This window comes from Oncorhynchus clarkii, chromosome 17, assembly GCF_045791955.1.
Source record: "Oncorhynchus clarkii lewisi isolate Uvic-CL-2024 chromosome 17, UVic_Ocla_1.0, whole genome shotgun sequence".
Taxonomy (NCBI): domain Eukaryota; kingdom Metazoa; phylum Chordata; class Actinopteri; order Salmoniformes; family Salmonidae; genus Oncorhynchus; species Oncorhynchus clarkii.
Window position 1 is genome coordinate 47,935,872 of NC_092163.1, and position 21,654 is coordinate 47,957,525.

Consider the following 21,654-nt stretch of genomic DNA (forward strand, 5'->3'; position numbering starts at 1 on the left):
ATTTTAACATAGTATAGTCTTATGTAACCAAGTCTGAGGCACTGCGTAATGGGCAGGTCTGTCTCACTGTCTGGAGGATCTGACTGCTATGATTGAATAGAGCACAATCAGCACAGCTGCTTCTCTCGTGTTAGTTGGCACTGTGCCAGTGGGCATGATCCTAATCCATATCCAACCCTTCAGCAAGTCATGACAAACTCACAAAGCTCAGCTTTGGACGAGACTGACTTTGTAGTCAATTCTTACACTGGAATTTATGTTTCTGACTCTTATCGATGCCACAAAATCAGAAGTTGGTTCTAAGGGGAGGTTGACCTTTAACAGTGCTTTCAGAAGAGAACTGTGCTGAGAGGGCAGAATCAGGGATTGAGGAGATACTTAGCGTTTTCAAAAGATTGTCACCCTAACCAAGACTGCAACTGAGTTTTAGAAAATAATGGAAGAAGCATCTTGAAATTCTACAGAGTCATTACTGGTGTCTGCATCAGGAAAGACATAGTGCTATGGAAGTTTTACATCCACAAACCAATTTATCCAGTACATAGTAGCTACAGTATGTCCCGCCCAAAACCACAAGATTCTCTAAGACTTCTCATCTCACTATTATTCCACAGCTACGTTAGGCTATTTCAGATCCTGCCATACCCAGTTCAAATACTGCTGCCCTCTATTGTTGTCTTCTATAACCCCTGAAATAATGATGCCACCTAAACATCTATAACAATTAAATTGTCAGTTTTACAGAGTGCATTCTGTAGTTTCAAAACAGCATTTTATTTTCAGTTTAAACTGACAGCAACCGTAAAGAGTATACCCATTTTTTTTCAAGCACAAGTTTCTGCTGCAACTTGATTTTTTACATTCCAATAAAGCTTGCACAATGAGACACCAGTGCTTGTTTCTTGTAAAGTATACTGAGTATATCATGTATATTTATAATTGGCATTCTCTGTTTAACTGATTGAACAAGCTTTATTTGTATATTGTTTTTTGTGGTGTGGTTTTCATGTAAGCCCTTTTGGGTTTCCAACCTCACCTGCACACCATTTTAACCAGTTTATCTGTACGGTTTTGTCTTTCACTTGTTTTCTTTGGTGCAAATAAATTAAAACAGTGCTTGTTAGAAAGTAACAAAGTTAGTTCTCATCCCATATCTCTCTCAGGTCAAACAGATGTTTATCTTGGATTTGTTTCAATCTCTCAGAAAAGAGCGCCTCACCTTTTCAAACCCCTGTGTACCTCTCTGTGTTTACTCAGCAATTCCCTTAATTTCCCGTACCAACTTATTTTGTTGATCTTCCTTATTGCAACAGGAAAACGTGTCAGCAGATTTATGATATACAAGGTGAGGACAATAAAAGCTGGGACCTCTGACCCTAGGCCTGCTGTTCTGAGGAGAATGTTAAAGGAACTACCCCCTCTAAAAGGATGTTACACTGAAGGACTAAAAACCATGAAGGCGTTTGTGTGATGTCTGTCAAAGCACACAAAAACAATGTACATGTAATGGAAAGTGTTTGTAAGACAGATGACCTTAGTTCAAGCCCAGTCGAGAGGCAAGTTGAGCGAGAAAGCACTGGGACGCTGGTTACATGCACACACAAATACACAATGAAATCATTCTAGGAAGCTTGAGAGGGGAGAGGTATCTGGGGAAAAGACATGGTGAGTCAGTTTGACTCTCTGTCCAAGCAAGCTTTTATGGCTCAATGTGTGTATTCCATCCATGTGGTGCCTCCCCATTCAACACTATGCGTGGGTGGTTAATGCTTTGGGTAGGAAATGTCTGTCCATCCTTACTATCCCTGTAGTAAATCAGACTGTTACACTGTTAATCAGATTGCACTGTGATTGCCTGCCATGTGGGATTTGGTGGTTTACTGGAAGGCATTAACATGTTAATGACATCCCTAGATGTTCAAGACCATTATTTTCCTTCAAACAGAATATTGTCCAGTGTTACCTAGTGTTTATTTTTCAGTATAACATTTCTATTGTTGACTCCGGAGTTAAATCAACTTTGTAAATATGAAATTAACACTCAGTGGTGTAAAATAACCCCAGTGTTGGTGTTAATAACCAGTGTTGAGTGTGAGAGTGTCAGTTTTACTCTGTGGAGAGTATAACGTTCCCATCAAAACCACGTCCACCATTATCAGCATGCTCTACTGCAGGTGGAAATGTTAAGGATTGTTCTTATATTTGTGTTTTTGAATGGACATTGATTGATTGATTAATCTTACGCTATTTTTCTAAACTAATCCAATCAGTTAGATTTATTGCAGGTGATTAAACAATTCCAACTGTCGGATGTCCTAACGCTGGCTGGATTCCAAAGGGAATTACATACAGAACAAAAATATAAACGCAACATATAAAGTCTTAGTCCCATGTTTCATGAGCTGAAATAAAAGATACCAGAATTCTTCCATATGCACAAAAAGCTTATTTCTCTTATTGTGCACAAATTTGTTTACATCCCTGTTAGTGAACATTACTTCTTTGCCAAGATAATCCATCCACCTGACAGGTGTGGCATATCAAGAAGCTGATTAAACAACATCATTACACAGGCGCACCTTGTGCTCAGGACAATAAAAGGACAAAAATGTGCAGTTTTGTCACAAAACCCAATGCCACAGTTTTGAGGGAGCGTGCAATTGGCATGCTGACTGCAGGAATGTCCACCAGAGCTGTTGCCAGAGAATTTAATGTTCATTTATATACCATAATCCGCCTCCAATGTCGTTTTAGAGAATTTGGCAGTACGTTCAACCTGCCTCACAACCTGATAGGTGAAAATTGTCTGTTAATTGAATGATTAGAATATTCCGCCCTGAAACATATAATTGTATGGAATTGATTAGAATGTATAAATCATAATCAATATATGTGTAGTCCTAGTCAGAATTAGGGTAAAACCATGTCTTTATGGTATTTTAAACACAGACTGTCTGAGCTCGGTGCCGACCTGACTAGAGATTTGTGAGAGAACGGGGAGTACGTCTCAAGGACAAGGTCACTATTCTCTGTTGGCTGGGTAGTGAGACAGTGTGTGCGTAGCAGGACATGTGTGTGCGTATGGTTGTGTGTATATGTGTGCGTATGTTTGTGTGTATGTGTGGGCGTGAGAAGTCAGTATAAAATGAATTGTTTTGTATTCTTAACTTTAGAACGTTCCCGTGAATAAACATTTGACTGTGGTAGACTGGGCCTCCGTCTGTTTTCATTTCTAGCAGTATCTTACAAATCCTGATATAGCAGACTGAAAAATTACAACTGAATTGGGTTATGTACCTGGAGAACATAATTCTCTTATCACAACCGCAGACCACGTGGTACCACCTAGGACCTCCACATCCAGCTTCTACACCTGCAGGATTGTCTGAAACCAGTCACTCGGACAGCTGATGAAACTGAGTAGTATTTCTTTCTGGAATAAAGCCCTTTTCTGGGCCTGCCTCCCCAGTGGGTGCACCCATGGCTGCACCCCAGCCCAGTCATGTGAAAGATAGATTAGGACCGAATGAATTCATTTCAATTGATTGATTTCCTTACATGAACTGTAACTCAGTAAAATATTTTAAATGGTTGCATTTACATTTTTGTTCAGTATACATGACTTTGCAAGCCAGCATAATGTGGCTAGTAAGCCTGATGTGGCCTGTAAACCAGAATATTCCTAACGCCACTGTGTTACATGCTGACCAAACCGGCCACGTTACGTGCGCGAGCGTTGCAAAATAAATATACACTGTAGGAGGCTGCTGAGAGAAGAACGGCTCATAATAATGGTTGGAACGGAGGAAATGGAATCAAAACACCTGAAGTATTTGATACCATTCCACTCTAGTCATTACCATGAGCCCATTCTCCCCAATTAAGGTGCCACCAACCTCCTGTGATTTACACATATTCAATAATTTCATCCAAACTGCTCGCGGGCAACTGCGTAGCCAGGTGCTAAAATAGAACTTGGTTATATGAGCCCGTTCTATTTTAGACGTTTGACTCGCTGTAAGTACTACCTCTCTTATATACTCATTCGTTTTTACGAGGATATACCCATGGGGGTGATTGAAAGATGAACGAGGTCCACACTCCAGTCCAGTTGGTAGCGGTAATGCACCTTAAATTTGGTTGCCAACCGCCATATAAAATCCAAAGAAGATGAACAAGAGATTAACCAAAGAAAACAAACTAGGTTTCCCTTTTTATCTGTGGATTAATTGTCAAAGTAGAGAACACACAATTTTCTATGACTCAAAATTACAAAGCACCCTATGCATTTTAGGTAAAAAAATAAATAAAAATAAAAAAACACCCAGTGTTTCTCCCAGGACAAATTAGCTAGCAACAGCAAGATAGCTAAATGTCTATGAATGTTAATTTAACACTGAAAAGCATGGACCCGTGTAGGCACGGGCCCAGTGTTAAATTTAACACTGTCAGTGTTGATTTAACACTGGAGAATTTGCTAGGTCTATGCTTCAAAATTACATTACTAATAAAATATGATAAGAACTTTGGGAATACTGTGACTCACCTTACTGTAGGCCTATTAGGATATCTGGATTTATGGGAGAGACAGAACTTCCGAAAATGTAACACAGATAATTTAGTAGATATCAACTCAAACATAGATTTAAAGAAACATTTAACGTCATTTGTACAAATTATATTAGCGAGTGGTTCCTAATCCGTGACCAGATCTTTAATTCGATGGCTCCATATCCGTGAGTGTGCATAAAAAAAATGTAAGGAAGGAATTTTGAAATTATTTATACTTTAACTTTTGATACTTATGTATATTTACTTTTGATATATAAGTATATTTAAAACCAAATACTATTAGGCTTTTATACTCAAGTAATATTTTACTGGGTGACTTTCACCTTAGTCATTTTCTATTAAAAATGTATCTTGACTTTTACCCAAGTTTGACAATTGGGTACTTTTTTCACCACTGCCTGTTTGAGATTACCATGAATTGTTTGAGGTTTAACGTTTGATTTGTTAAATAATTTAGTAATGTCTCGAAGAAATTATGGTAATCATCTGTTTTATAACCAGAAAGAAACTGCTAGCCATTGGTTGCTAACAGCTGAGAACGGCTAGCTAACTGGCAAGCACAAAAACACTTTGGGAAACACAAAACCTTTGGGAACATAGACCCCTAGAAATCGTCTCTAGTGGCTAAAGTATGCACAGCAAAGTGGAGAAAAATGATTGTCAAGTTTTAAAAAAAGTTGTATTTATAGTGGAATACTAACACAAAATAAACAAGACACCGTTTGTAAAGATAACACTGGAAGTGAATGCTGGAATTAGACAATTAACTATGCAAATTTGCAAAAACTGTGTGCATTAAGGAGATAGATGCCTGGCTCAAATAGAAGCATGTTCTAATAAAATGCACGTGTGTTCAGTGATTTAAGAAAATAAACACCCCGGCTATTAATTTAAGTTTTATGGTTTCTCATACAATTATATTTTTGTTTTAGTCAATGACAATATATGTTGCAATGTAAATACCTGCGTCATTACATGCTAGTGCATCAATGTTTTACTTTTTTGCATAGGAAACATCAAGCTTGTGAAGGAGGGATACACAATTATGATAGCTAGTGACTGAGGATGAAAAACCTGCTGACCACGAGATGTCCTTGTATACCTATATTTACATCAAATGCACTTGATTTTTTCATCAGTACTGTGTGAATTACAAGTCCATTCAATCTATTTTGGGGCATCTATAATAATTTTTTATTGTTTATACTCAGCAGGGGCGTACTTCAAATCATTTGTCTTCATGAATGGTTTCATGTGTGCTTGGTTGCATACCCCATCTTAAAATGTAAGAAGGCATTTGATATCACAAAGCAGGCTGTATTTCCATTTGTCCTGGATTGTAATTTCTTATTTAGTTAGCCCCACCTCACCCAAGAAATACAAATCCGTTTACAGAGAAAATACATAGATGTGTGTATGTCTAACAGATCCATAAGTGTCCTCCAAAATGTCCCAGATATGTCAATATACAAATCATGTGCAATAGTGATATTTTACACCAGTGCAGCAAGTTAGTGGACTCTATCTATTAAGTACTGTTGGAATCCATTTGATCTGTGGGGATACATTGACACCTAGTAGCGGTCGTATGGTTAATTTCTCCCTAACTATAATTGCACTGTTTGTTTTGATTGGGTAGGTCCCTGAAAACGGTCTCTACTTCTTTGTTGTGCAAGAACTACAAGCCAAATGTCAGAAAAATTGTGGATTAAATATGCAATATATTGAGAAATATTTCTTATTGTTATCCGATACCTGTGTATGTGCAGGAATGTTTGCGTCCCATAGGTTGTAATTTGGTTGTAATGTTGACACATCACCAGAGACGATCTACCATCTTGGCCAACACTGGTCCTGCCATGCAGGCAAAGCTAGTTAACATAATAACTGGTATACCTTCTTAGCTAACTTAGCTAGCTCTTCAAACAGTATTTTATGTGCACGATGGCATTAGAGCCTTGACTCTCATATGAACCTCACTGTCACTACCGGTCATCTAGCTAGCCATGTAGCCACCAGGGTTGCATCGGTTTCCAATGGACGTGAATACAGCTTGCTAGCTAACACTAGCATGCTAACGTTAGCTAGCTAATGACGATAAACCTTCGTCATGGGTCCGCAAATCAAGCAAATGGTACTGAACTCATGACAAAATCATTGACATTGTAGTGGTTTTGTTTTTCCTTAGTGACATTGCGAATATCATATTTTTGCAATTTAATTCTGATTTAACTAACCATGTATCTAATCTGGGTTCGGCATGAGAAAATGAATGAGACATACTGCGAGAATTTGCGCACTCACGGATACGGAGCCTCAGAAATAAAAGATCCGCTCATGGATTAGGAGCCACTCCCAATATATTAAAATACATCAGTGATTTCAAAAGACTTAAAGGCATTTCTCCACCTTGTTTTGATTTAAGGAAATCTAGGCAAAGAAGGACATCGATCAGTCTTTCTAAAATACCAGTCCAGTGTGTGTGGCCATAAATTAATAGCCATCGCTACGGTCACTCCTTCCTTTTGTGCCTCCATCCAGTCATAATCAACTGGAAGAGCATGACACAAAGACAATGTTCTCTCTCTTCCCATCGTCACCGAAGCCATTCAAACGCACTCTGTTGTCAGACTTCCACAGCGAATAGAACTCTGCCAGGTCTCCAAAATTCCAGTCAACCAGAACTCGAGGCATGTGACGTTGTAGTTTCTCTCGTGTTCCACAGGTGGCAAAGCTAGTACCAAGAGTCTTTTTTAACTTCAATTAAATAAATAGCTTTAAAAAACGGTATATTTCTTAGTTAATATACTGTATATTTGCTCTGTAGTTATCTATATACAAAATCATCTACTTGAATTGATTCATGAAATCAAAAAGCAGTGTCGTTAAATATTAGAATCAAATACAGTGTCTGTTAGATAATGAATTGTAACAACAAGGTACTAAATGGGGAGTTTTTTCGTATTGAGTCGGCCATGGTACTGTAGATGTAGCTGTTTTCTGGTAAACTAGGCAAAGATCTTAGCAATGAACTCACGGAACCTCTTTGCATACTGCTCAGGGTGAACGGTGGAGATTTCTGCTCCAGACTAGGAATCACAAAAACACAACATGTCAAATACAGATATTGATAAATCAACAACTAACTTTTCAGATAGAAAACATATTGAAAAACAATTGAAAAATTTGGGTATTTTCTACCCCCTAAAAGGTTCTAAAGTAGAGTTCAGAATTTATACTCAACTCTATTGCAAGCATACACACATCCGTGTGTCACTCACCCCATGTTTGACGGTCTTGGCAGCATGAGCGGCTTTCTTCTTGGTGTCATAGTGAGTCAGGACGTCAATCAGACCCATGAAGTACACCTCCCTCTGGGGTGCACCTACAGCAGCAAGACACGGCTATCACACAGTGGATAGACAATCATCACTCCCCCACCGACTGCGAGGTATACATGTACTGTATTGTATACGGCTTAATATAGTATGAGACAAATCCTAACTGTATTTGGATGCATATGATACATTTTCACACAAATCTCTCATTGACACATTGATGCAGTATCAAGTAAGTAAGTCATGGGTATCTCAGGTTAGGATTGTGCCCACAAGTTCATTATTTCTCATCATCACTATGTCTAAAGGATAATCAACAGGAGTCTATGCATTCTATGGAAAATAATGAACGATGTAGAAGGAGCTGCATAGAACCACAAGTTAGCTAGCAGCATACCACCCTGAATCCTACTGCTGGCTTGCTTCTGAAGCTAAGCAGGGTTAGTCCTGGTCAGTCCCTGGATGGGAGACCAGCTGCTGCTGGAAGTGGTTTTGGGGGGCCAGTAGGAGGCACTCTTTCCTCTGGTCAAAAAAATGCCCCTTGGCAGTGGCTGCCCTTTGTAGGGTGCTGTCTTTCGGATGGGACGTTAAACGGGTGTCCTGACTCTCTGAGGTCATTAAAGAACCCATGGCACTTATTGTAAGAGTAGGGGTGTTAACCCCAGCGTCCTGGCTAAATTCCCAAGCTGTCCATCATGATCATCCCCAGCTTACAATTGTCTCATTCATCCCCTGTAACTATTCCCCAGGTCATTGCTGTAAATGAGAACGTGTTCTCAGTCAACTTACCTGGTAAAATAAAAAAGTTGATTATACCATGGCTATAATATAACACATTTGCCGGGCAATTCCTACAATGCGGTGGCATTTGGACCTCAACTTTAGGAAGAAAAAATATACATATTTTTGTATTCTATCAGAAAAACATATTGGTCAAGCTCAGGCACTTAACGGTGAACATTTGAACAGGATTTTAACTTCTCTATCAAACATATTTTGTCTATAATTTAGCCTAACAGGGTGGACATTTATGAGTGGGACATACAGACTAGTTATCTAGCTTTGCACCATAGTTTTCCCACCCAATAAATTATGACACTTCTTGAATGTGGTGCCATTGTAGGAAGAGGTCGTTTTCTTAAATGGAAAATTACAACAAACTTACAGGGTGATAAGTGATATCAGAGACACACAGAAAATCTTAAATAAAATAATAAATACAATAATCATGAAAAAACACTAATGACGAAGAAGACTAACTAGGACTATAAAATAATGAAGAAAGATTTGAAACATTTTATGGCTTATATTTCTTGTGGAAGTAAATAACATCTGGAGACATGGCAAAAATGCCTAGATTCACTGACAAAAAGTGTTTCAAATGCAGAAAATTCCCTTTCAGGATCCATATTTTGGTGTTAAGGTAAAGGACACCTGATCTTATATTTAAAGCCTTTTGGAATCCACATTTTATTCTAAATAAGAACTGATATTTCCTGGGGACAGAAAAGGAGCCACATATTAGGAATGACCCTGCCGCTAGAAATGTGAAGTAGCTAGCAAGTTTACTAGATAGCGACAGTAGTTAGTAACCAAACAGACTTGCTAGTTTAGCTAACCGAACCATCACTCCTAGTTTGCTATTATTAAAATCTAAATCAACAAGGCCAGTAATGTTTTCAATTTGACTTTTGCTTTCAAAAGCACCTCAAACATTGAACATAAGAATGAACTACAGTCACTGAAGTCTACCGTGCAAATATAATGTGTGTTATTTAAGTGATAATGCCCGAGAAGCCGGTGTTTTTAGGATATATTGGCACAGGTTTTGTTAGGCCCGAGACAAAAATTGGCAATATATCCTCCAAACACCAGCTTTGAGGGCATTATCACTTTTATTCAACGGATTACCAACATATTCAAATAATGATTGCCATATTTTCATTATTTTGATTCATTTATTCATACTCTTTCATCCTTCCACAAGATATAGTCCCAACACAAATCTAGGGTTGCTACCCAAGCCAGCTGGTCGTTTGTTTTATCAGTTCGGTTTCCAGAGACGCGACCCAGTCGTTCAGTCTTTTTGTTCTCCATCTACGGATGCGACCCAGTCGTTCGTTCTAAATGTTCTATTGCCATACTGGCTGGCAACGTTCTTATCCCATGCTTGCTAGCCAACTTACAGTCACGTCAAACAGTGCAGGCAGAATAACAACAGTAGCTGCATTTGCATTTGTTTAAGCTGTTTTCTAGTGGCATTTATTTAGATACATCCATAACAATGAGCAAATGAGGTCTGATTTCACCTGGCATAGAACATGTGCTCTCTCATCAGGACACTGTTGTTCAGAGGAGCTAGCCAACAACACAGTTAACACAATCACTTCAAACTAAAGCAGGAAAGACTGCAAACTTTGTTAATTTTTACCTTTTTTCAATTGATATTTCTTTGTATACATCCATAAAAATGATGCTAGCTGATTCATTATTTCAACTGGCTCAGAAACGGTGCCTGCCTGTCTGTATCTTCCCAACACGTTCATTACTATGGGATGGCTAGAGATCGAATTTGATTACTGAAACAATGTTGCAAATGTCAGAGAGACAGACAGCAAGGTTTATACAAAGATGTCATAGATGTAGCCGGTGGTAACTCATGGTATAGACACCGGCTAGAATGAGGTTAACCAATCAGCATTAGACCCACTATTTGTATAAAAGGAAATAATGCCTTTCAAGCCAATCAGAAACAACTATTCAACAATGCCATGGTTTATATCAATGTATCCAATAGTTAGATCATCAATGACCATACAAAACATCCAAGACATCAAAAAAGAAACCATTCCTCTTTGAATCATTGTTCTGATCAGCTACAAAATTCACTTGTTGGGGCTCAGAACTAAATAGAACGTAATTTGTCATCCTAGCAATATGCCTAAAAATCTGCCATCTTGGTCAGGAAAACTTTAATTCTAGAAGTTAATTATAGGATCTCTATGGGGACTCACCCACAGCACTCTGAATGGCGTAGACGTCTACATAAGGGTCAAACTCCCCGGGCCCCAGGGGTTTAAAGGAGTTCATGTAGCCAGCGATGCCCTCAGGGGAGGTGCCATAGGAGCCCACAGCAGGAGCAGGAGTCAGGCTGTTCTCCTCGTCCTCCTCGTCCTCAGTATCATAATCATCATACGACTCCTCCTCCATCTCCTCCTCCTCCACCCGGCCCACATCGTGGATCCCCAGCAGCAGGCTGTAGTCCATGATCCTCAGATGCACCAGGAACTGGAGAGAGAAAAAGAGCGAGAGAGAAAGGGAGACAGACACACACAGAAGAAAAGACAAACATAGTACAGTTAGCCAATTACAACAGCTCAGTCACATCTGTTCATCTTTCCTCCCTCTCAACCCACACTGGGGCATCCCTCTCAGCCAGCCACTCTGCACTGATGCATATTGTACTGTAGTGCAACTGATGCTGTGCCATGTCTCGGACATTCACCTCCACGTCTCTATTGAGCTTGTCCATGATCCTCTCCTTCTCCTCCTCACTCACATAAACCTTCTGCATGTTATTCCTGAAGTCCACATCTTTGTAAGTGGGCAACTCTTTCTCCTGAAAACACAACGAGAAAGAGGGGAAAGGGAGCAAGTCAATAAGAGAACCAATTTGGATCTACATGTTGATCAATTTCAAAATATCCCACAACTCACTTTTGAAAATAAATCCATTTGCTATGATCTTACCTTTTCCTTTAAACTCGCTTCACGGGACACCAGAGACCCCTGATAAAAGAACACATTCTGTTTACAAATCTGCCTGTTACCAATTATCCTGCAGAGGGCGCTGTAGGACTATTTTCCAGCTTGTGTTACTTGTTTATGTCTGGATGACACCGCAGAGACTGGCTCGCTGCAATTATTAGTGGCTATTTACTTGTTTCATATTTACTATCTATTTGATACTTGTTACTGTGTTATAACCTTCACCATCTACTGGTCGATTACAGTCGTTGTTGTGCCTTACTTTGTAATAGCCTACTATATCTATTATCATATACAGTTATTAGCTATGGTTGCTATTGCTCATCACTGCAATGTATTATCATATACAGTCCTTCATATTGAGCTATTCCAGTTCTATGCCATTAGTGTTGAAGCTCATTCATACCCATTTGTTACTCTGCTATATGTTTATATTCATTATTCCCTTTCTGTACCTTTCAGAACCAACCCCATGTACCTATGTTCTAGTGTGTGTAAATGAAGTTTCCCTGTGTGTGTGTGTGTAACTTTGTGAGGCTGCCTTATTCTCTAACCAGGGGCGGAGAGCCGGGTTGCTTTCTTTCACTGCAAGTAATTACATCTATGGTGGAACTGAGCAAAACTACTGTGGACAGAATGGGTAACGACACCAGTATACCATCTAGTGGTCCGTCTGTGTGAGAGCATAATCTCAATATAACCACATTATTGTAATTAGACTAACTTTATCCTGAGCCCAAACCAGTAACATACCTCATATCCACTACATGGAACATCATAGAACTGATGATGAGTGACCTGAATATATGGGCTAAATGTTGTTACATAATTTGAAAAAACCCAAATGTGGTTGCACATGATGTATTGAAAAAGTGTATAGGACTTTCTTTATGACTACTGCTGATGCAAAAAGGTATTTTATAAAATAATGTGATTGATTGATTGATACCTTAAGGTCGTACTTCCTGTGAACGTTGAGCCTGTGGCTGAACATGTTCCTCATAACGATGAGGTAGGTGTCCTCACTCTCCACGGTCACCCGGTACATGGCCAGAAACTGAGGCAGCAGCGTGCTGCCGTGACACGTCACTATGTGCTGGCAGAGAGGGAGAAGCAGGGACGATGTGGGTGAGGTGATCAAGAGCTTAATAAAGTATGCAGTTATTTTATTTAAGTGTGATGCTGCATCTGTATATGAGATTGCTTCTCAACTCCAGTACAGGACGTGCAGAGCATTGTTCCAGGACTACCTTGCCTGATGACTCCTTGCTTTCCCCAGTCCAGCTGGCCGTGCTGCTGCTCCAGTTTCAACTGTTCTGCCTGCGGCTTTGGAACCCTGACCTGTTCACCGGACGTGCTACCTGTCCCAGACCTGCTGTTTTCAACTCTCTAGAGACAGCAGGAGCGGTAGAGATACTCTGAATGATCAGCTATGAAAAGCCAACTGACATTTACTCCTGAGGTGCTGACCTGTTGCACCCTTGACAACTACTGTGATTATTATTATTTCACCATGCTGGCCATCTATGAACATCTTGGTCATGTTCTGTTATAATCTCCACCCGGCACAGCCAGAAGAGGACTGGCCACCCCTTATAGCCTGGTTCCTCTCTAGGTTTCTTCCTAGGTTCTGGCCTTTCTAGGCAGTTTTTCCTAGCCCCAGTGCTTCTACACCTGCATTGCTTGCTGTTTGGGGTTTTAAGCTGGGTTTCTGTACAACACTTTTGAGATATCAGCTGATGTAAGAAGGGCTTAATCAATAAATTCAATGATTGAAATAATCACTAATTGAATCAGCTGCATAGCATGTTAGCAGACACGCATAGAATTCCAGTCCTTGCGCTAATGCTAGTTAGCATTGGCTCGCAAAACTACATTCAACTTTCTTCTTACTGGACACAAAGACATAAAAATGGTATCCACGAGTTCATCTGACCGGGGGAGTAGATAAAGGGCCTCATTGCTGAAATCCCGAAGTATCACTTTTAATGCTGAGTTGGAACAAAAGCTTAAAAACACCCGTCTCCAGGACCAGCTTTGCACTCTCACTGTTGCACAGTTGTGTACTAAAGGGAATAGGTTGCCAGATGGGAATAGGGTGTCAGTGTTGTTACCTGGTGATATTCAGATAGGATGTTGTGCATGTCCTCCACTTCCTCACTGGAGATCTGTTTGAGTTTCAGGGTGCGATCATATGATGTCAGCAGCAGCCCCACTCCGTGACCATCCCCGTCCTTCACCGGAGGGCTGCGTGCCAGAGAACCCTTGGTATCAGAGGGGATATGGAGTTAAGAGAAGTGCAACAGCCACCAATAATATCTAAAAACCTTTCCTTTGTTTTTGTTATGGAAAACATTTTAAATCTCGGTACATAAAGGGTATGGTTAACCACAAAATCTAACTTTGACAGATGTTTTCATGACTGAAACATAAATTAATGTGGAGTTTATGTTTTTCTAACACAGCATCAAAACAGATGGTAGATGCATCTCTTAGAAGAAAATTGGGATATGACTGATTAAACGGACATCGGACCAGTAAAATTCCATCACCTTTGAATGGCAACTCTCCCCCAAATCACACGAGTCCCTATTAATGCCACATAACCTGTGACAATGAAAATCGACAGACACCACTATGTGAGAACATGCAGTGAACACACAGACCTTACCTACCAACCAATCCATGCAAATATTATGCCAACCTCATGCAAATTTAAAACTGCCCCATTCAATCCTACCCCCTTTCTAGTAGGCCATCAAAGCCACAGAGCTTATAAAGACTCACCATGTTGGCCTGTGTGTGAGTATTCATACCTGATAATCCAGATCCTCGATTCCAAAGCGCTCTCGGAGATTGCGGAACACCTGTGGACAATACTCTTTGAACTTGAAATGTCCTGGAAGATTCTCTCTGTAGAGAAACAAATAATAGAGATCAAAAGTGTAAATATTGATGTTTATTACAGCTTTATATTATTTTTGGCTATTTCCATTCATACAAGTAGAACGAATGGGGATGCCTCTTCTACTCATTCTAATTCTAAGGGTTTTATAAGGTTAGGCCTATATGAATTCAACATTCACAAACATAAGGACTATAATTATACATCTTGTAGACAAACATGAGAAACACCAGAACCAGACTTGAACTTAATGACCTGATGCATTACACCTATTAACCACGAGGACATGGATATCATTCTCTATCCTGCATGTTGTTTTGCATCTCCCTCTTTCCCTCTCCTCTCCCTACTTGAGGCAGGAATTTCACACTTCATTGTTCAGAAACGGGACAACACGCTTCTAATCATTCTCCCAAGTGCTTTCAGCTGTGTACTACAACTTAGGGAGGAAAGCAGAGAAGAGAACAGACTGTAAATACAAGGATCGGAATGAGCAACTTGTACAACTGAGCTCAATAGCTGATTAATATTATGAATAGTGTATTGAAGAATAATCTGAGGACAAGCTCAAATCAATGATATTGTTGCAACCAGCACCGTGCAATAACCATTTTGGATGAGTAGGTTTTGCAGTCCACGGGCTACTGTAAAAATAGCATTGGAATAATAATTGGATTAATAAGAGGACGGCATTTCTGAAGACATCTGATTGATATTACGATATCTGAACCACTGTGCCCATCATTCCAACATTATTTCAAAGGACTTTCTCATTCTTGTGCAAATTAAAAAGAATCCAAACAAAGTAAAGTGGGAGCAATCCTTCACCAGGGCCTGAATTCCTGACCAGATTAAAGGATTGGAAAACTCTACCAAATCTCATTGAGGTTAATACAGTTTACGGTCTCTGCCTAAGAAACATGCAGGACCCCACTGTACAATAACAACACAAAATGAGACATCAGAGCAGCCAATCTCTGGCATTTGACAAATACAAGAATACACTTTATTTTTATTAGACTCATCACTGTCACTTCTGTGTGTCTCTTACACGCACACACACACACACTCTCTCTCTCTCTCTCTCTCTGTGTCCGATTCCTTTCACATTCCTTTCAGTGGACATGTCATCGTGAGTCTAATTGCGCTGTCTACTTAGCCATTGAGCGTCATGGTGTTTGTGTGAGCTGAGCTGCACCGAGAGATTAAACAATCCCTGCTCTGGTCCACACACAGGACATTTCTTTCTCTTTTAGAATAGTATGAGCACTTTACTGTAAATCGTCCTTCTTAAAAACCTGCAAGACTCCAAATCTCTCAATAATGCTTTAGGTAGCAGTGTTTCCCACAAACACTCCCTCTCACATCTCTGCACAGAATGCAGCTTCATAGGTAGTGCTCGCCTTTGACATTCAGATAGACAAACCTATGTTTATCTTCTAATATGCAATTATTGCTAGAACAGAAAGTTGGTTTGTGGCAAAGATCAGGGCCGGTTCCAGGCATAAGCAACATAAACGATCTCTTAATGTTTATGTAAATGTAATTTTTTTTAAACATGTTTTTTTTTTAGGAACTCAGTCGGGGTCTCATCTTACTAAGAATAGTAGAATAAGCCGTGTGAAATTCCAAAATTTGGTTGTGCATCAGCAGTTTCTCTCTTGTTATGTCAGTCACTAACTGTCACTCAATTAGCCATGTCAGCAAACAATGTTTAGACTGGTAGTTATCTACATTTGTAGTAAATATGACCGAAAACCGACTGGACAAGCAGCACACGTGCTCCGGGGGCTCCAATTGATTTTGTTCGTCATTTTCACTCAGATATCATAATAACATGGCACAAGACTCTCTGTAGAATTGCAGGAAATTAGCTTTAAAAATGCAAAAATGTATCCCACATCATGGCAAAATTGGTATATTTGCAGGAAATTAGCAGTAACTGCAATTGTATGCTCTCTGCCCCTTGGCAAAATGTGTATAATTGGGTAAAAACTTGAGGTCCAATGCTTCTGTTTTAATTATTTTTTTTTATCTCACTATCAACTCATTTCAGGGTAACAATTAAGTACCTTACTGTGATTTTTTTTACCATTTTAATTTAAAACATTGAAAATAGCTTAGTAAAAGTCATTGAGAGCATCCTGATTGTTGCATCACTGCCTGGTATGGCAACTGCTCAGCCTCTGACCCGCAAGTCTCTACAGAGGGTAGTGCGTACAGCCAAGTACATCACTGGAGCCAAGCTTCCTCCCATCCAGGACCTCTATACCAGGCGGTGTCATTTGAAGGTCCTAAAAATTGTCAAAGACTCCAGCCACCCTAATCATAGACTGTTTTCTCTGCTAACGCACGGAAAGCGGTACCGGAGCGCCAAGTCATTGTCCAAGAGGCTTCTAAACAGCTTCTACCCCTAAGCCATAAGACTCCTGAACATCTAATCAAATGGCTACACATACTTTACCACCACAGACAGCTGCTGGCACTAAGACCACACTCAGTCAGCTGTATAAGGAAATAAGCCAACAGGAAACCACTCACCCAGAGGCGGCGCTCCTAGTGGCCGGAGACATAATGCAGGGAAACTTAAATCAGTTCTACCAAATTTCTATCAACATGTTAAATGTGCAACCAGAATAAAAAAAATCTAGATCACCTGTACTCCACACACAGAGATGCGTACAAAGCTCTCCCTCGCCCTCCATTTGGTAAATCCGACCACAATTCTATCCTCCTGATTCCTGTTTACAAGCAAATATTAAGCACCAGTGACTCGGTCTATAAAGAAAGTGGTCAGATGAAGCAGACGTTAAACTACAGGACTGTTTTGCTATGACAGACTGGAACATGTTCCGGGATTCTTCCGATGGCATTGAGGAGTACACAACATCAGTCACTGGCTTTATCAATAAGTGCATCGAGGACATTGTCCCCACAGTGACTGTACGTACATACCCCAACCAGAAGCCATGGATTACAGGCAACATTCACACTGAGCCATGTGTAGAGCTTCTGCTTTCAAGGTGCGGGACTCTAACCCGGAAGCTTACAAGAAATCCTGCTATGCCCTGCGACGAACCATCAAACAGGCAAAGCGTCAATACAGGGCTAAGACTGAATCATACTACACCGGCTCCAACGCTCGTCTTATGTGGCAGGGCTTGCAAACTATTACAGACTACAAAGGCCACAAAGACGACAAAGGGAAGCCGCGAGCTGCCCAGTGACATGAGCCTACCAGACAAGCTAAATCACTTCTATGCTCGCTTCGAGGCAAGCAACACTGAGGCATGCATGAGAGCATCAGCTGTTCCGGACGACTGTGTGATCACTCTCTCCGTAGGCAACGTGACTAAGACCTTTAAAACAGGTTACACAAGGCCGCGGGGCCAGAAGGAAACACTGTGCATCTGGCAACCTTGGTTAGCGTGCACTGCGCCCAGCATGCCACAGGAGTCGCTGGTGCGTGATGAGACAAGGGTATCCCTACCGGCCAAACCCTCCCTAACCCGGACGACGCTATGCCAATTGTGCATCGCCCCACGGACCTCCCGGTCGCAGCCGGTTACGACAGAGCCTGGGTGCGAACCCAGAGTCTCTGATTGAGTCTGTAATACCAACATGTTTCAGGCAGACCACCATAGTCCCTGTGCACAAGAACACAAAGGCAACCTGCCTAAATGACTACAGACCCATAGCACTCACGTCCGTAGCCATGAAGTGCTTTGAAAGGTTGGTCATGGCTCACATCAACACCATTATCCCAGAAACGCTAGACACACTCCAATTTGCATACCGCCCAAACAGATCCACAGATGATGCAATCTCTATTGCGCTCAACACTGCCCTTTCTCACCTGGACAAAAGGAACACTTATGTGAGAACGCTATTCATTGACTACAGTTCAGCGTTCAACACCATAGTGCCCTCAAAGCTCATCACTAAGCTAAGGATCCTGGGACTAAACACCTCCCTCTGCAACTGGATCCTGGACTTCCTGACCGTCCGCCCCCAGGTGGTGAGGGTAGGTAGCAACACATCTGCCATGCTGATCCTTAACACTGGAGCTCCACAGAGGTGCGTGCTCAGTCCCCTCCTGTACTCCCTGTTCACCCACGACTGCATAGCCAGGCACGACTCCAAAACCATCATTAAGTTTGCAGACGACACAACAGTGGTAGGCCTGATCACCGACAACGACGAGACAGCCTATAAGGAGGAGGTCAGAGACCTGGCCAGGTGGTGCCAGAATCTGTCCCTCAACGTAACTAAGACTAAGGAGATGATTGTGGACTACAGGAAAAGGAGGACCGCGCATGCCCCCATTCTCATCGACGGGGCTGTAGTGGAGCAGGTTGAGAGCGTCAAGTCCCTTGGTGTCCACATCAACAACAAACTAGAATGGTCCAAACACACCAAGACAGTCGTGAAGAGGTCACAACAAAGCCTATTCCCCCTCAGGAAATTAAAAAGATTTGGCATGGGTCCCGAGATCCTCAAAAGGTTCTACAGTTGCAACATCGAGAGCATCACTGCCTGGTACCGCAAGACACTACAGAGGGTAGTGCGTACGGCCCAGTACATCACTGGGGCTAAGCTGCCTGGCATCCAGGACCTCTACACCATGCGGTGTCAGAGGACGGCCCTAAATATTGTGAAATATCACAGCCACCCCAGTCATAGACTGTGCTCTCTACTACTGCATGGCAAACGGTACCAGAGTGCCAAGTCTAGGACAAAAAGGCTTCTCAACAGTTTCTACCCCCAAGCCATAAGACTCCTGAACAGGTAATCAAATGGCTACCCGGACTATTTGCATTGTGTGCCTCCCCCCAACCCCTCTTTTTACACTGCTGCTACTCTTTTTATCATATATGCATAGTCACTTTAACTATACATTCATGTATATACTACCTCAATTGGGCCTACCAACCAGTGCTCCCGCACATTGGCTAACCGGGCTATCTGCATTGTGTCCCACCACCGTCAACCCCTCTTTTACGCTACTGCTACTCTCTGTTCATCATATATGCATAGTCACTTTAACCCAATCTACATGTACATACTACCTCAATCAGCCTGACTAACCGGTGTCTGTATGTAGCCTCACTACTTTTATAGCTTCGCTACTGTATATAGTCTGTCTTTTTACTGTTATTTTATTTCTTTACTTACCTATTGTTCACCTAACACCTTTTTTGCACTATTGTTTAGAGCCTGTAAGTAAGCATTTCACTGTAAGGTCTCCTCCACCTGTTGTATTTGGCGCATGTGACAAATACAATTTGATTCTACCTACATGTTCATATTACCTCGACCCCGGTGCCCCTTCATATTGACACTGTACCGGTCGGTACCCCCTGTATATAGCCCCACTATTGTTATTTACTGCTGCTCTTTATTTGTTATTCTCATCTCTTGCTTTTGGGGGGTATTTTCTTAAAACTGCATTGTTGGTTTAGGGCTTGTAAGTAAGCATTTCACTGTAAGGTCTACCTACACCTGTTGTATTTGGCGCATGTCACAAATACAATTTGATTTGATTTGAATTTCTTAAGCAATAATTTTGCTAGGACTGTCTGGGAGTGGTCTGTATGGGGAGGGGAAAACTGAAAATTAGCTATTGTTGTCAGAGAGGTTTGGAACTCTTATTGGTCTATTAACTAATTTACCGCATGGTGCTGTCATAATGGAAGGCCAATAATCCATCCCACCAAAACAGGCTGAAATTTCAGCTGGTCTTTTCAAACAGCTGTTACACTAATAGGCCATTATCATCATGTTCTCAGTTACACAGTGTTATTCCAACCTCAGTGTGTAAAATAACGTTTTTGATTGAGGTAGGCCTTTAAAACAACACCATTCACTCTACGCCCCATGGAAAAATGTGTACAATTCAAGGAAATTAACTTTAAAACTAAAAGGGCCACCAAATCTTGCTTAGGGCCTGCCCTGGCAGAGATTGTGTGACAAATTTGGAACAATTGAGTCAAAAAGGGGATTTATAAATCAGATGACATGATTAACTCTCCACTTGAGCAAGGATCAATATATCTATTTTTTACGAAGTTGTATGGAGTCTAGTAAAGTAGCCTACTTGTTGAAGAGATGGTTGTTGACTTTGATCTTGGTATTGGCTTTGAAGTCATCAGGAAGCAGCATGACGGGGACAGGCACCTGGACCAGGTCATTAATCTGCAGATAGTGGATACCTTACACTGTTAGAACACACACAATAATAATAATAATAATAACATCAACAAAAACATTGATTTAATCGACGTACCGAGTGATTGACTCCCCACATAAGGACGCTTAGAACAGGGTCACTGGCTCGGAACACCTCCACTTTCTGCTGTACAAAATGTTTCTTCTTTGTCTTCGTTTTGGGAGCCAGGATACTCAAAGGGCTCGAACTGGCACCCGGAGAAGCCATTGCGCGCTTAAAGTACAATAAACAATAGTCTGAGTTGGCTGCAATGAAGAGCAGCGGACAAAAAAAAAAGTTGTTGATTTTGTTTACATGAATTCACCTTTGGTTTGGTGTTGTTATTCGGTCCCAAGTTTGTGACGCTGCCACGATAAACTCCTTCAATGACTCCCTGGTTTTATTATTTCCTTTTGCCTTCTTAAGTGACTCTGTTGCCCCAATAGTCGCCGAAAAACAAACTCAGATCACATTAAAGACACTCGCCATCATCTGGCATCACCTACTCAGTGCCCAGTTGACAGGTGCGCAACGATTTCAGCGCTCGCGCACTCCGCCCACAAATGCAGCAACATCAAATCTAATTTTATTATTCGTCACATGCCTCGTAAACAACAGGTGTGGGTGGACTAACAGTGAAAAGTTTGTTTTACGGGAACTTCCCAACCATGCAGAGAGAAGGAAACTAGAGAAAGTAAAACAAGCAATAATACATGTAATAATAGATACACCATGAGTAACAATAACTTGGATACAAGGGGTAGCTGTACCGAGTTGATGTGTCAAAACAAGTTATTGCAAAAAGGTTCACTACAGATAGTCCGAGTAGCTATTTGGCTAACTATTTAGCAGTCTTATTGCTT

The 21,654-nt window shown here is 41.0% G+C and overlaps 1 protein-coding gene across 2 annotated transcripts; it reads right to left on the bottom strand.

The window, feature by feature from the left end:
• Positions 1–4,640: 4,640 nt before the first annotated feature.
• Positions 4,641–21,336, bottom strand: LOC139371004 (phosphatidylinositol 5-phosphate 4-kinase type-2 gamma-like). 2 transcript variants are annotated; one of them, XM_071110965.1, is made up of 10 exons: positions 20,870–21,336; positions 20,681–20,778; positions 14,495–14,591; positions 13,793–13,942; positions 12,628–12,774; positions 11,661–11,699; positions 11,416–11,529; positions 10,925–11,198; positions 7,854–7,957; positions 4,641–7,661 (listed from the first exon to the last, which is right to left on the bottom strand). In XM_071110965.1, exons 1-10 carry the CDS (start codon positions 21,017–21,019, stop codon positions 7,581–7,583), a joined length of 1,254 nt encoding a protein of 417 aa, XP_070967066.1. In that variant the 5' UTR covers positions 21,020–21,336; the 3' UTR covers positions 4,641–7,580. The 2 variants fall into 2 exon arrangements, with proteins under 2 accessions (XP_070967066.1, XP_070967067.1); XM_071110966.1 differs by lacking the exons at positions 4,641–7,661; positions 7,854–7,957 and having other exon boundaries at positions 9,849–11,198; positions 20,870–21,025; positions 21,117–21,302.
• Positions 21,337–21,654: the final 318 nt, after the last annotated feature.